Here is a 16016-nt window from a genome sequence, read left to right on the forward strand (position 1 = left end):
CAGAGAAGTCCCCAAAATAGTGGTCCGTATCTCATCCGTAGGCAGGGTGTGTCAGCGTATTTTGCGCATGGCATCCTCCGTATGTAATCCGTATGGCATCCGTACTGCGAGATTTTCTCGCAGGCTTGCAAAACCGACATACGGACATACAATGGATCCATGTTCTCAAAAAATCGTAAAAACATAAATACTGTCTATATATATATATATATATATATATATATATATATTTTAATATTTCATACAGCGCTAGATAGCTTAAAGGCCGGTAATTCAATTGCCAGCTTTTGCTATCTCCTTCCCAAACCTGACATGATATGAGACATGGTTTACATATAGTAAACCATCTCATATCCCTTTTTTTTGCATATTCTACACTACTAATGTTAGTAGTGTGTATGTGCAAAATTTGGGCGCTGTAGCTATTAATTTAAAAAGGGTTAAAGCGCGGAAAAAATTGGCGTGGGCTCCTGCGCAATTTTCTCCGCCAGAATGGTAAAGCCAGTGACTGAGGGCAGATATTAATAGCCTGGAGAGAGTCCATGGTTATTGCCCCCCCCCCCCTTCCCTGGCTAAAAACATCTGCCCCCAGCCACCCCAGAAAAGGCACATCTGGAAGATGAGCCTATTCTGGCACTTGGCCATTCTCTTCCCATTCCCCTGTATCTGTGGGAAATGGGGCAATGAAGGGTTAATGTCACCTTGCTATTGTAAGGTGACATTAAGCCAGATTAATAATGGAGAGGCGTCAATTATGACACCTATCCATTATTAATCCAATTGTCTGAAATGGTTAAAAAACACACACACACACATTATTACAAAGTCTTTTAATGAAATAAAAACACAGGTTGTTGGAATAGTTTATTAGACTGGTAATCCACCTGAAGACCCTCGCTCTGTAAAAAAGGTAAAATAAAAAAATCATCATCAGACCGATGATCAGTCTCGTCCCACGCTGTAAATCCATCTGAAGGGGTTAACTAATTTTACAAGCAGGAGCTCTGTTAAAGCAGCTGTGCTCATGCCAGTAAAACCCCAGCGAATGAATGTTAAGTAGGTCAATGACATGTAGTTACCTTCAGTTGCGGTGAGGCGCCCTCTGCTGGATGTCCTCATATGAACTCGAGCCTGGGAACTTTTCAGAATATTTTCCCACGCAATTGAATTACCAGCTTTTAAGCTATCTAGCGCTGTATGAAATATTAATATATATATATATATGTGTCTCACTGACATATATATATATATATATATATATATATATATCCCTATACTATGTGTAGACATTTATTTTATCTATTCTTTTCTAACCTGTCAGTGTGATTTTACTGTACACCGCACTGAATTGCCGGCTTTTCTATAGAACACCGCTGCGTATTTCTCGCAAGTCACACTGCTGGTCCCTGTGTAATCCATATTTTTCTGGCCCCCATAGACTTTCATTGGCATATTTTTTGCACAATACGGTGACAAACGCAGCATGCTGCGATTTTCTACGGCCGTAGAACACCATATAATACGGATCAGTAAAATACAGCTGATAGGAGCTGGGGCATAGAGAAGCACTGTACTGTATGCAATCCATTTTTTCAGCACCTCTCTTACGTCTGTAAAACACGGTAGTGTGACGCCGACGTGTGTATACGTCACCTCACCCTATATACTGAACTATGGGATACATGTTTTTTCTATTAGTCACCTACTGACTAACCTTCAGGGGGTGAATTATGGGTATAGTTTTACATTTGGAATTAATAGTTTAGTTTTATCCTTTTGTCAGCAAACATGAGGAATGACAAGAGACAACCCATTTCAGAAGATTCAATTTTGGTTAAAACTATTACAACATTATGAACATAAAAAAGGCTTTTCCCCTATGTGACGTCTCAGATGATTTCCAAGTAAAATATTTCCCACATTAACAAAATGAAAAAGGCTTCTCTGTGTGAGTGCTTTGATGTCTAACAAGAAGCGGTTTCCATTTAAAACATTTCCCACAATCTGAACAGGAAAAAGGCTTCTCCCCTGTGTGAGTTCTCTGGTGACTAACAAGATTCCCTTTGTAGGTAAACAATTTCCCACATTCTGAACATGAAAAAGGATTCTCCCCTGTGTGAGTTCTCTGGTGACTAACCAGATTCCCTTTGTAGGTAAAACATTTCCCACATTCTGAACATGAAAAAGGATTCTCCCCTGTGTGAGTTATCTGGTGACTAACAAGATTCCCTTTGTAGGTAAAACATTTCCCACATTCTGAACATGAAAAAGGCTTCTCCCCTGTGTGAGTTCTCTGATGACAAATAAGATTTCCTTTGTAGGTAAAACATTTCCCACATTCTGAACATGAAAAAGGCTTCTCCCCTGTGTGAGTTCTTTGGTGTTCATCAAGATGCCCTTTGTAAGTAAAACATTTCCCACATTCTGAACATGAAAAAGGCTTCTCCCCTGTGTGAGTTCTTTGGTGTTCATCAAGATGCCCTTTGTAGGTAAAACATTTCCCACATTCTGAACATGAAAAAGGCTTCTCCCCTGTGTGAGTTCTTTGGTGTGCAACAAGATTCCCTTTATGGTAAAAACATTTCCCACATTCTGAACATGAAAAAGGCCTCTCTCCTGTGTGTGTTCTTTGGTGTGTAACAAGATGCCCTTTCTGGTTAAAATATTTCCCACATTCTGAACAGGAAAAGGGCTTCTCCCCTGTGTGAGTTCTCTGGTGGATAACAAAAGGTGATTGACGTGCAAAACATTTCCCACATTCTGAACAGGAAAAAGGCTTCACTCCTGTGTGAGTTCTCTGGTGGATAACAAAATGTGATTTATGAGCAAAACATTTCCCACAATCTGGACATGAAAAAGGCTTCACTCCTGTGTGAGTTCTCTGGTGGATAACAAAATGTGATTTACGTGCAAAACATTTCCCACATTCTGAACAGGAAAAAAGCTTTTCCCCTGTGTGAGTTCTCTGGTGGTTAACAAAATGTGATTTACATGCAAAACATTTCCCACATTCTGAACATGAAAAAGGCTTCACTCCTGTGTGAGTTCTCTGGTGGATAACAAAATGTGATTTATGTGCAAAACATTTCCCACATTCTGAACAGGAAAAAGGTTTCTCCCCTGTGTGAGTTCTATGGTGAGTGACAAAATTTGATTTCCTGTCAAAACATTTCCCACATTCTGAACATGAAAATGAGTTCTTTGCTTTAGGAGCAGTTTGTTTTTTAATGCCTCTTTTGTGACTTTGATTTTCCTTAGTAGTCAGTAATGAATCAGAAGATGGGACTTGTTTTAAAGGATCAGATGACAGATCTTTGCTGTGAATGGATGATGATATATCTGGAGTAACAGCAATCACTTCAGTTGTAGCTTGTGGTATCTCAAGATCATCAGATTTAAAAATTGAAGATGTCAGCTGTCCCTCTGATCTCTTGGTACAGTCATCTAAGATAAAAACATTTGTTTTTAATAAAATATCCTTGAGTTTTATATTTTTGAACATTTCTACTTAAATTGTCCATAAAAATGGCAAGCTATGTAAAATACTTTAATTATTTACCAAGACAATGGAAATTCACAGTCTAAAACAAAACCTTGTTGGATGAACCAGTAGTGTGTGGTGTTGAACTGTTTGTTCATTCTGCCTCCCAAATGCTAAATAAAAACAAACTAATCAATGTTATGTAGGCGAAAATAATACCAATTCTCATCTCACAAAAACAAGTTAACAGTCAGGTCCATCATCTGTCAATGGAAAAACAGAGGTTCCCACACTACTTGTGGCTTAAAGGCTGTTGAAAAGCAACAGCGTTTCTATAAACCAATCCAGTAAAATCCGCTCTCACTTCTGAGTCTTGCAGTGTGCTCAAACAACATTTAGGATCCCTGTGTTTAGCAATATTATATAGTGAGAAGAATCCACTTAATCTGCGATGTGTGTCTCCTGGAGCATAATCTGGGCAAATATAATAAATAAGTAATAAATTGGCAAATGTGTAATTTTCACTCTCCAACATCCACTTCATGATAATTTCCAGAAAGTGGCTGTGGAATCAAAATATTCACTCCTCCTGCACACCTGGTCAAAATTGTTGGTAACCCTCATTTAATGACAGAAAAACCCACAATGGTCACAGAAATAACTTGAATCTGACAAAAGTAATAATAAATCAAAAATGTGTGAAAATGAACAAATGAAAGTCAGACATTGCTTTTCAACCATGCTTCCACGGAATAAAAAAATAAATAAAACTAATGAAATAGGCCTGGACAGAAATGATGGTACCCTTAACTTAACCCCTTAAGCCCCGAGGGTGGTTTGCACGTTAATGACCGGGCCAATTTTTACAATTCTGACCACTGTCCCTTTATGAGGTTATAACTCTGGAACGCTTCAACGGATCTTGGCGATTCTGACATTCTTTTCTCGGGACATATTGTACTTCATGTTGGTGGTAAAATTTATTGGATTTAACTTGCGTTTATTTGTGAAAAAAACGGAAATTTGGCGAAAATTTTAAAATTTTGCAATTTTCCAACTTTGCATTTTTATGCCCTTAAATCACAGAGATATGTCACGCAAAATACTTAATAAGTAACATTTCCTACATGTCTACTTTACATCAGCACAATTTTGGAACCAAAATTTTTCTTTGTTAGGGAGTTATAAGGGTTAAAAGTTGACCAGCAATTTCTCATTTTTACAACACCATTTTTATTTTAGGGACCACATCTCATTTGAAGTCATTTTGAGGGGTCTATATGATAGAAAATACCCAAGTGTGACACCATTCTAAAAACTGCACCCCTCAATGTGCTCAAAACCACATTCAAGAAGTGTATTAACCCTTCAGGTGTTTCACAGGAATTTTTGGAATGTTTAAATAAAAATGAATATTTAACTTTTTTCACACAAAATTTATTTCAGCTCCAATTTGTTTTATTTTACCAAGGGTAACAGGATAAAATGGATGCCAAAAGTTGTTGTACAATCTGTCCTGAGTACGCTGATACCCCATATGTGGGGGTAAACCACTGTTTGGGCGCATGGCAGAGCTCGGAAGGAAAGGAGCGCCATTTGACTTTTCAATGCAAAATTGACTGGAATTGAGATGGGACGCCATGTTGCGTTTGGAGAGCCCCTGATGTGCCTAAACATTGAAACCCCCCACAAGTGACACCATTTTGGAAAGTAGACTCCTTAAGGAACTTATCTAGATGTGTGGTGAGCACTTTGACCCACCAAGTGCTTCACAGAAGTTTATAATGCAGAGCCGTAAAAATAAAAAATATTTTTTCACAAAAATGATCTTTTCGCCCCCAATTTTTTATTTTCCCTAGGGTAAGAGGAGAAATTAGACCACAAAAGTTGTTGTGCAATTTGTCCTGAGTGCGACGATACCCCATATGTGGGGGTAAACCACTTTTTGGGCGCATGGCCCATTAGTTTGGTAGGTTGAGAGTGGCTGCCTCATCGGTTATGCTGCACCTGTGTAGTCTCCATCTTAACCACATGGGTCCACTGCATCCTGCTCTTGCTGTTTAGAATTTGGACTCGTAAGCGTGGGACCCTTGACGCGGGTTACGAGCTTGCGTATTTTGGCCAAAGTATAAACTAATACCTCGCAAAAAAAACACAAAAAAATATAAAAAATTTTTTGTACTTTTTTTCGGGGTGCAGTTGGGCCCATTTTTTTCTTGTAAACTGTGGTGTCTGTTCACATGGAGTGCATTTGGATAGCGCTGGGCAGGCCCGCCTGATCTAATAGAAGGGTGTCACTACTAGGCTTGCCTGGATGCTGTGCATCTCCATTGTGTGAACAGCGCCACATACAAGTCTTTTATGTGCAGCATTGTGCCAAGCAGCCACCCCCTCCATTAGTTTGGTAGGTTGAGAGTGGCTGCCTCATCGGTTATGCTGCACCTGTGTAGTCTCCATCTTAACCACATGGGTCCACTGCATCCTGATAGTGCATTTGTTTAGAGGCCTTGGCAGGTAAGAAGCTCTGCCTCGTTTTGCTGTTTTTTCTATTTTTTGGAGGATCTCTGAATCCTCTTCTTGTGCTCTTGCTGTTTAGTAATTCAGAGCCGCAAAAATAAAAAATCATATTTTTTCACAAAAATGATCTTTTCGCCCCCAATTTTTTATTTTCCCAAGGGTAAGAGGAGAAATTAGACCACAAAAGTTGTTGTGCAATTTGTCCTGAGTGTGACAATACCCCATATGTGGGGGTAAATCACTTTTTGGGCGCATAGCAGAGCTCGGAAGGGAAGGAGCGCCATTTGACTTTTCAATGCAAAATTGACTGGAATTAAGATGGGGTGCCATGTTGGTTTGGAGAGCCATGTTTGATGTGCCTAAACATTAAAACCCCCCACAAGTGACACCATTTTTGAAACTAGACCCCCTAAGGAACTTATCTAGATGGGTTTTGAGAGCTTTGAACCCCCCCCAGTGTTTCACTACAGTTTATAACGCAGAGCCGTGAAAATAAATTTTTTTATTTTTTTCGCAAACATTTTTTAGCCCCCAGTTTTGTATTTTCACAAGGGTAACAGAATAAATTGGACCACAAAAGTTGTTATCCAATTTGTCCTGAGTACGCTGATACCCCATATGTGGGGGGGAACCACTGTTTGGGCGCATGACAGAGCTCGGAAGGGAAGGAGCGCCATTTGGAATGCAGACTTACATGGATTGGTCTGCAGGCGTCACATTGCAAGTGACCCCATATTGAAAACTGGACCTCCCAAGGAACTTATCTAGATGTGTTGTGAGAACTTTGAACCCCCAAGTGTTTCACTACAGTTTACAACGCAGAGCCGTGAAAATAAAAAATCCTTTTTTTTTCCCACAAAAATGATTTTTAGCCCCACAAATTTTTATTTTCCCAAGGATAACAAGAGAACTTGGACCCCAAAAGTTGTTCTCCAATTTGTCTTGAGTACGCTGATACCCCATATGTTGGGGTAAACCCCTGTTTGGGCGCACGGGAGAGCTCGGAAGTGAAGGAGCACTGTTTCACTTTTTTAATGCAGAATTGGCTGTAATTGAGATCGGACGCCATGTCGCGTTTGGAGAGCCCCTGATGTGCCTGAACAGTGGAAACTCCCCAATTCTACCTGAAACCCTAATGCAAACACACCCCTAACCCTAATCCCAACGGTAACCCTAACCACACACCTAACCCTGACACACCCCTAATTCTAATCCCAACCCTAATCCCAACCGTAAATGTAATCCAAACCCTAGCCCTAACCCTAACCCTAATGGGAAAATGGAAATAAATACATTTTTTTAAATTTTATTATTTTTCCCTAAGGCTAGGTTCACATTGCGTTAGGGCAATCCGTTTAGCTCTAGCGGATTGCGCTAACGCAATGTCTTTTTAGGCGTCGCGTTTAGGGGTGCGTTAACCTCCCCACTCTGGCAGATCGGGGATCGGACCTCGGGCGCGCCACGGACGCTGCAAGCGTCACAAAAGAACGGCACCTTGCTAGCGCGAGCCGAAAATGGCACGCGCTAGCGATGCGCTACACCCGAAAATCACATTGCTGTTAATGGGTGCGCTAACGGACCCGTTGCAAGGCGTTAATTGCGACATTTTCGCCGTGCAACGCTGTCCGTTAGCGTTAACCCATTAACGCAATGTGAACCTAGCCTAACTAAGGGGGAGATGAAGGGGGGTTTGATTTACTTTTATAGCGTTTTTTATATCGGATTTTTATGATTGGCAGCCGTCACACACTAAAAGATGCTTTTTATAGCAAAAAAGTTTTTGCGTCTCCACATTTTGAGACCTATAATTTTTCCATATTTTGGTCCACAGAGTCATGTGAGGTCTTGTTTTTTGCGGGACGAGTTGATGTTTTTATTGGTAACATTTTCGGACACGTGACAGTTTTTGATCGCTTTTTATTCCGATTTTTGTGAAGCAGAATGACCAAAAACCAGCTACTCATGAATTTCTTTTGGGGAGGCGTTTATACCATTCTACATTTGGTAAAATTGATAAAGCAGTTTTATTCATTGGGTCAGTACGATTACAGCGATATCTCATTTATATCATTTTTTTATGTTTTGGCGCTTTTATACGATAAAAGCTATTTTATAGAAAAAATAATTATTTTGGCATCGCTTTATTCTGAGGACTAGAACTTATTTATTTTTTTGGGTTATGATGCTATATGGCGGCTCGTTTTTTGCGGGACAAGATGACGTTTTCAGCGGTACCATGGTTATTTATATCTCTTTTTGATTGCGTGTTATTCCACTTTTTGTTCGGCGGTATGATAATAAAGCGTTGTTTTTTGGCTCTTTTTTTTTTTTTTCTTACGGTGTTCACTGAAGGGGTTAACTAGTGGGACAGTTTTATAGGTTGGGTCGTTACGGATGCGGCGATACTAAATCTGTGTACTTTTATTGGTTTTTTTTTTTAGATAAAGAAATGTATTTATGGGAATAATATTTTTTTTTCTTCTTTATTTAGGAATTTTTATTTACACATGTGGAAATTTTTTTTTTTTACTTTGTCCCAGAGGGGGACATCACAGATCACTGATCTGACAGTGTGCACAGCACTCTGTCAGATCGGTGATCTGACAAACAGCCGTGCAGGATTACAGAGCTGCAGCTGCAGCCTGCTCCTGACCCGGAAGTACTCCCTGCAGGACCCGGATGCAGCCCCACGGCCATTTTGGATCCGGGGACTGCAGGGAGAAGAGTACATCACCGTGTACCGATCGTCTCAGGGAAGCCCGCAGGGAGCCCCCTCCCTGCGCGACGCTTCCCTGTACCGCCGGTACACAGCAATAATCTTTGATCGCGGTGTGCCGGGGTTAATGTGCCGGGGGCGGTCCGTGACCGCTCCTGGCACATAGTGCCGGATGTCAGCTGCGATAGGCAGCTGACACTCGGCCGCGCTCCCCCCGTGAGCGCGGCCGATCGCTATGACGTACTATCCCGTCGGTGGGAATTAAGGCCCACCCCACCTTGACGGGATAGTACGTCATATGGGATTAAGGGGTTAACCACTTTGTGACTGTCAACGGTAAACGTCGGCGCTAGCAGGGCTTTGTGCAGCGCCGAAGTTTGTCTACAGACGGCGGTTTTGTGCCCATCGTGACCCCCATGTATCTTATAACGAGGGCATTCCAGCGCACAACGCTTCCTATGACCCCCGACCTCATCGAGACCTGATTGGTTCAGGTCCTGATGATGTCAGCATCACACCAGCCAATGAGAAAAAATCACTAGGAAAGTTTGTTATAGCAACAAATTTTCCTGGGCGATCTGCTTCATAAAAACACTTCCTCCTCAGATCTCCTGTCAGTGTGATATTAGAGGAGAAGCAGTGTTACAAGTAGTGTTGAGCGATACCTTCCGATATTCGGAAATATCGGTATCGGATTGGATCAGCCGATATCCAAAAAATATCAGATATCGCAGATACCCGATACCAATGCAAGTCAATGGGACACAAATATTGGAATTAAAATAAGCCCTTTCTGTCCCTGACATCCTGTTCCGGAGGGGGAAAGAGTGGTGCGTGGGCGGAGACTGCATGACTGTGTGGGACCGTGGGGGGGTCCGTGCAGCCTGCCGGGGATCTGTACGGGCCTCTCGGGGAGTCTGTGCGGCCTGCCGGGGGTCTGTGCGGCCTGCCAGGGGTCTGTGCGGCCTGCCGGGGGTCTGTGCGGGTGTGCAGGCATCGTCCGATGGGACTACAAGTCCCATCGGGCTATGCCTGCTACAATGGCAGTGACTGACACATTAGCCAATGATTGGACAGTAGTAGTCCCATCATCCGGCTAATGTGTTGAATGTAAAAAAAAAAAAAACAAAAAAAAAACATACATACATAAATACTACATACATACATACTGTGAGGCTGTGGCCTCTGATACAGCTAGGGGGCGCTGTTTGTTCTCCCCAGAATGTGCATGCAGACGGATGAAGTCCATAGGTGTGCATGAGAGTCACAGATCTCCGGTCCAGGTTTTCCAGGTGGCTGAAGGCCACAGGTTTGTGTGTGTTTAAAAGCCCTGCAGTAAGGGGTATGGGTGTGTCAGGTGTCTGGCCAGGAGAGGCCAGGTGTGCGTCAGTGTCAGTCTGGTGTGTGCTGGTCTGCCGAGTGCATGGAGGCAGAGGCCAGCAGAGCCAGCACCCAGGGCAGCTTAAAAGCCTGGCACCCGCAGCGTACACAGAGATGCAAGTCGTCCATAGTACTGGTCTCGGATGTGGACAGTCCTGTGCCCGGAGGTGGATGTCCTGTACCCGAAGGAGTCGGATGTGGACAGTCCTGTGACCGGAGGTGGATGTCCTGTACCCGAAAGAGGACTAGCATGTGCAACGATTGCAAACAGGTGGATATGGTGCCCGGCTGCTATCCGGAGGATATCCTGAACTGTGTACGACTGTGTGAGTAAAGAGACTGTGATACAGCGATGCAGGACACCCACGAGAACTAGTCAGAGGAGGGCTGGCGTGTGTAGTGTCTGCAACATATGAGGCTGTGTGTATGGAGACGTATAGAAACTGTGAGATGGCGTGCGGTCGCCCAGGGAAACTGGACAAGGGAAGTCTGGCCTGTTTAGGGACCGCAAATCTAAAGCCATGTGATATGTATTGCTTTGAACTGGTGTAAACTGGTCACTGATAATATCCACTGAAGTTATATGCATTTATGTGAATAGGACTTTAATGCTGTGAAGAAACACATTAAAAGAGACTTTTGTGTTTGAATTTGTGGGTCACTGCTTCTTCACTGCGTACGATGCTACTGCAGCTTTACAATACATACTACATGCATACTACATACTGTACCTACTACATACATACATACTACATACATACTACATACATACGAGGGGCGATCCAAAAGTAATGATAATCAGTTATTTCTATTGCACACAGAAATTAAAATAAAATGTTTTCTTCTCTCTTAGGTACCCACTAGTCCAGGAAAAAAAAATCACTTAAATAGACCACGATTCCCAGGAGCTACATTCATTTGAATATGAACTGCCGAGGAGTGAACATCAAAATGGAAAAAAACGAGCTCAGAGCTGTCATCAAATACCTCTGCTTGAAAAAAATGACTACCAAAGACATACACAGCGACTTGGTGGAAACATTGGGGGACTCTTCTCCTCCATATTCCACAGTTGCATGATGGGCCAAGGAATTTAAGCTGGGAAGAACATCGACGGAAGATGAACATCGTCAAGGACGCCCATCCACGTCCCTCAATGAAGAAAACGTGAAAAAAGTTGAAGACGTTGTATTGGCAGATCGAAGAGTGACTATCAGGCATGTAGCTGAGGTCCCAGGGATCTCATATGGTAGTATTCAAAGAATCCTTGCAAAAGAATTGCATATGAGAAAGGTCTCCGCGCGTTGGGTGCCAAAAATGTTAACCGACGAGCAAAAGAAGAAACGAGTTGACATTTCAATAGCAAATCTCGAAAAGTTCCAAGCAGACAAGGAAAATTTTTTGTCACGTTTTTTGACCATGGACAAGACCTGGATCCAGCACTTTGATCCCGAAACTAAACAACAATCGATGACGTGGAAACGAGCCGACAAACCAACGCCGAAGAAATTCAAAGTGTCAAGCTCAGCAGGGAAGGTTATGGCGTCCGTTTGTTGGGACGATGAAGGAATTATTATGGTAGACTATTTGGAGAAGGGAGCCACTATTATGGGCTCCTACTACGCAGAACAAATAAGAAGATTGTGGGAGGCTATCAAGGAGAAAAGGCGCGGCAAACTGCGGGCTGGAGTGCTGTTTCACCAAGATAACGCGCCGGCTCACAAAGCTGCAGTTGCCATGGCTACCATTCAAGAAGCGGGCTTTGAACTGGTGGAACACCCCCCCTATTGGCCAGATCTAGCCCCCAGTGATTTCTTTCTCTTTCCTCAACTCAAGGAACACCTCCGGGACAAGAAATTTGATGACAATAGCGACGTGATAACCGCTGTTGGGGATTTTTTTGAGGGTCAAGATCAAGAATTTTTTTCTAAGGGAATTCTAAGTTTAGAAAAGAGATGGACTAAATGTATAGACTTGATAGGAGACTATGTAAAAAACTAAAAAAATTTTTTGACTACATTCATTGTGTTTAGTATTGATTATCATTACTTTTGGATCGCCCCTCGTACTACATACATACCACATACATGCATAACTACATACATACAGTGCCTACAAGTAGTATTCAACCCCCTGCAGATTTAGCAGGTTTACACATTTGGAATTAACTTGGCATTGTGACATTTGGACTGTAGATCAGCCTGGAAGTGTGAAATGCACTGCAGCAAAAAGAATGTCATTTCTTTGTTTGTTTGTTTTTTAAATTGTGAAAAGTCTTTTCAGAGGGTCATTTATTATTCAACCCCTCAACCCACCAGAATTCTGTTTGGTTCCCCTAAAGTATTAAGAAGTAGTTCAGGCACAAAGAACAATGAGCTTCATATGTTTGGATTAATTATCTCTTTTTCCAGCCTTTTCTGACTATTTAAGACCCTCCCCAAACTTGTGAACAGCACTCATACATGGTGAACATGGGAAAGACAAAGGAGCATTCCAAGGCCATCAGAGACAAGATCGTGGAGGGTCACAAGGCTGGCAAGGGGTACAAAACCCTTTCCAAGGAGTTGGGCCTACCTGTCTCCACTGTTGGGAGCATCATCCGGAAGTGGAAGGCTTATGGAACTACTGTTAGCCTTCCACGGCCTGGACAGCCTTTGAAAGTTTCCTCCCGTGCCGAGGCCAGGCTTGTCCGAAGAGTCAAGGCTAACCCAAGGACAACAAGGAAGGAGCTCCGGGAAGATCTCATGGCAGTGGGGACATTGGTTTCAGTCAATACCATAAGTAACGTACTCCACCGCAATGGTCTCCGTTCCAGACGAGCCCGTAAGGTTCCTTTACTTTCAAAGCGTCATGTCAAGGCTCGTCTACAGTTTGCTCATGATCACTTGGAGGACTCTGAGACTGACTGGTTCAAGGTTCTCTGGTCTGATGAGACCAAGATCGAGATCTTTGGTGCCAACCACACACGTGACGTTTGGAGACTGGATGGCACTGCATACGACCCCAAGAATACCATCCCTACAGTCAAGCATGGTGGTGGCAGCATCATGCTGTGGGGCTGTTTCTCAGCCAAGGGGCCTGGCCATCTGGTCCGCATCCATGGGAAGATGGATAGCACGGCCTACCTGGAGATTTTGGCCAAGAACCTCCGCTCCTCCATCAAGGATCTTAAGATGGGTCGTCATTTCATCTTCCAACAAGACAACAACCCAAAGCACACAGCCAAGAAAACCAAGGCCTGGTTCAAGAGGCAAAAAATCAAGGTGTTGCAGTGGCCTAGTCAGTCTCCTGACCTTAACCCAATTGAAAACTTGTGGAAGGAGCTCAAGATTAAAGTCCACATGAGACACCCAAAGAACCTAGATAACTTGGAGAAGATCTGCATGGAGGAGTGGACCAAGATAACTCCAAAGACCTGTGCCGGCCTGATCAGGTCTTATAAAAGACTATTATTAGCTGTAATTGCAAACAAAGGTTATTCCACAAAATATTAAACCTAGGGGTTGAATAATAATTGACCCACACTTTTATGTTTAAAATTTATAAAAATTTAATGGAGCAACAAAACTTTTTGGTTTGTAAGATTTATGCATCTGTTAATAAATCCTGCTCTTGTTTGAAGTTTGAAGGCTCTAACTTATTTGCATCTTATTAAACCTGCTAAATCTGCAGGGGGTTGAATACTACTTGTAGGCATTGTAACTACATACATAACTACATACATAACTACATACATAACTACATACATAACTACATACATTACATACAGACATACAGTACATATAACAGAGTACATACTCACCATTACTTGTCACTTTGTTCCCCGAAGCCAGTGTCATCTGTAAAAAAGATTAAAATAACAAACAACCAATATACTCCCTGTCCGCAGAATTCCACGAGTGTCCCACAATGATCTCCCGTGGAGAACGGCAGCATCAGCTGATGCGACCGCTCTCTAGGGCCTCCAGGAACACAATGACGGGAGGAAGGTATCCTTCCCACTGTATTCCTCCGCCGCAATAAAAAAAAAATAGTCCCTAGTCTCACTTTTGGCATTGCTGTGTGAGAAATTTGCCCACGCAGCAATTGCCATAAAGTGAGACTTTGAACTAATGTCACCTTACAATAGCAAGGTGACATTAACCCCTTATTACCCCATATCCCACCGCTACACGGGAGTGGGAAGAGAGGGGCTAATGTTATGACCTGGTGGTTAGGACAATAATGGACCTGGTGGTTAAGAGCACACGGAATGACCTGATAATACAGGACAAGCTCTGAGACGTGGGAACTCTGCTGACCGCAATCCACAATCCTATCACACACACTAGAAATTGCTCCTAACGCTCCCTATGCAACTTGTCACAGCCTAAGGAACTAGCTAGCCCTAGAGATAGAAAAATAAAGCTTACCTTGCCTCAGAGAAATTCCCCAAAGGAAAAGGCAGCCCCCCACATATAATGACTGTGAGTTAAGATGGAAATTACAAACACAGAGATGAAATAGATTTAGCAAAGTGAGGCCCGACTTACTGAACAGACAGAGGATAGGAAAGGTAACTTTGCGGTCAGCACAAAAACTACAAAAAGGCCACGCAGAGGGCGCAAAAAGACCCTCCGCACCGACTCACGGTGTGGAGGCGCTCCCTCTGCGTCCCAGAGCTTCCAGCAAGCAAGACAAAAATCAAAATAGCAAGCTGGACAGAAAAATAACAAACCAAAGAAAAACAAGCAGGAACTTAGCTTCTGCTGGGAAGACAGGTCACAAGAACGATCCAGGAGCGAACTAGACCAATACTGGAACATTGACAGGTGGCATGGAGCAATGATCTAAGTGGAGTTAAATAGAGCAGCCAGCTAACGAATTAACCTCGTCACCTGTGGAAGGAAACTCAGAAGCCGCAGCCCCACTCACAACCACCAGAGGAAGCCCATGGACAGAACCAGCCGAAGTACCATTCATGACCACAGGAGGGAACTTGACAACAGAATTCACAACAGGCTAAGTGCCGGAATTGGTGCATCTCACAGATGCGTCATTTCTGGGGCGGCTGCGGACTGGTATTTGCAGCCGGGTTTGCAAATATCCATGGCCCCTCTCTAGGCTATGAATATCAGCCCGCAGCTGTCTGCGTAGACTTTCTGGCTATAAAATATAGGGGGACCCCACATCATTTTTTTGAGGGCCCCCTATTGTAATACCCAGTTAAGGCTACGCAGACAGCTGCGGGCTGATATTCATAGCAGGCTACAAATATTGGCCCGCGGCTTTCCCCCTCTGGCGCAGAAAATTGCGCGGGAGCCCACGCCGTTTTTTTCTTTTTTTTAAAGTAAACGCTTATTAAGGCCTCTTTCATACTTGCGTCGGTACGGGTCTGTCGCAATGCGTCAGGCCAACGTACGTTGTGAAATTTGTGCACGACGTGGGCAGCAGATGCAGTTTTTCAGGAGGCCTTAATGAGCGTTTAATTTTTAAAAAAAAACGGCGTGAGCTCCCACGCAATTTTCTGCGCCAGAGGGGGAAAGCCGACGGCCGGGGGCCAATATTTGTAGCCTGCTATGAATATCAGCCCGCAGCTGTCTGCTGTCTATTAAAATAGGGGGACCCCCCCAAAAAAAATTAGGTGTGGTCCCCCTACGCTACGCAGACAGCTGCGGGCTGATATTCATAGCCTAGAGAGGAGCCATGAATATTGCCCCCCTGGCTACTAATACCAGTCCACAGCCGCCCCAGAAATGGCGCATCTGTGAGATGCACCAATGCCGGCACTTAGCCCCTCTCTTCCCACTCCCGTGTAGCGGTGGGATATGGGGTAATAAGGGGTTAATGTCACCTTGCTATTGTAAGTTGACATTAAGCCGGGTTAATAACGGGGAGGCGTCAATAAGACGCCTATCCATTATTAATCCAATACTAGTAAAG

At 43.3% G+C, this 16016-nt stretch overlaps 1 protein-coding gene across 4 annotated transcripts in view; it reads right to left on the bottom strand.

Moving 5' to 3' along the window:
- Positions 1-1808: 1808 nt before the first annotated feature.
- LOC138663472 (oocyte zinc finger protein XlCOF6-like) overlaps positions 1809-16016 on the bottom strand; it is an 82592-nt gene continuing 68384 nt past the window's right edge. For all 4 annotated transcript variants that reach the window (XM_069749692.1, XM_069749695.1, XM_069749693.1 and 1 more), the window contains one exon: positions 1809-3444. In XM_069749692.1, coding sequence (XP_069605793.1) covers positions 1922-3444 — 1523 coding nt within the window. In that variant the 3' untranslated portion in view covers positions 1809-1921. The remainder of the gene's footprint in view (positions 3445-16016) is intronic.

Source organism: Ranitomeya imitator, chromosome 2 (assembly GCF_032444005.1).
Source record: "Ranitomeya imitator isolate aRanImi1 chromosome 2, aRanImi1.pri, whole genome shotgun sequence".
In the NCBI taxonomy this organism is placed as follows: Eukaryota; Metazoa; Chordata; class Amphibia; order Anura; family Dendrobatidae; genus Ranitomeya; species Ranitomeya imitator.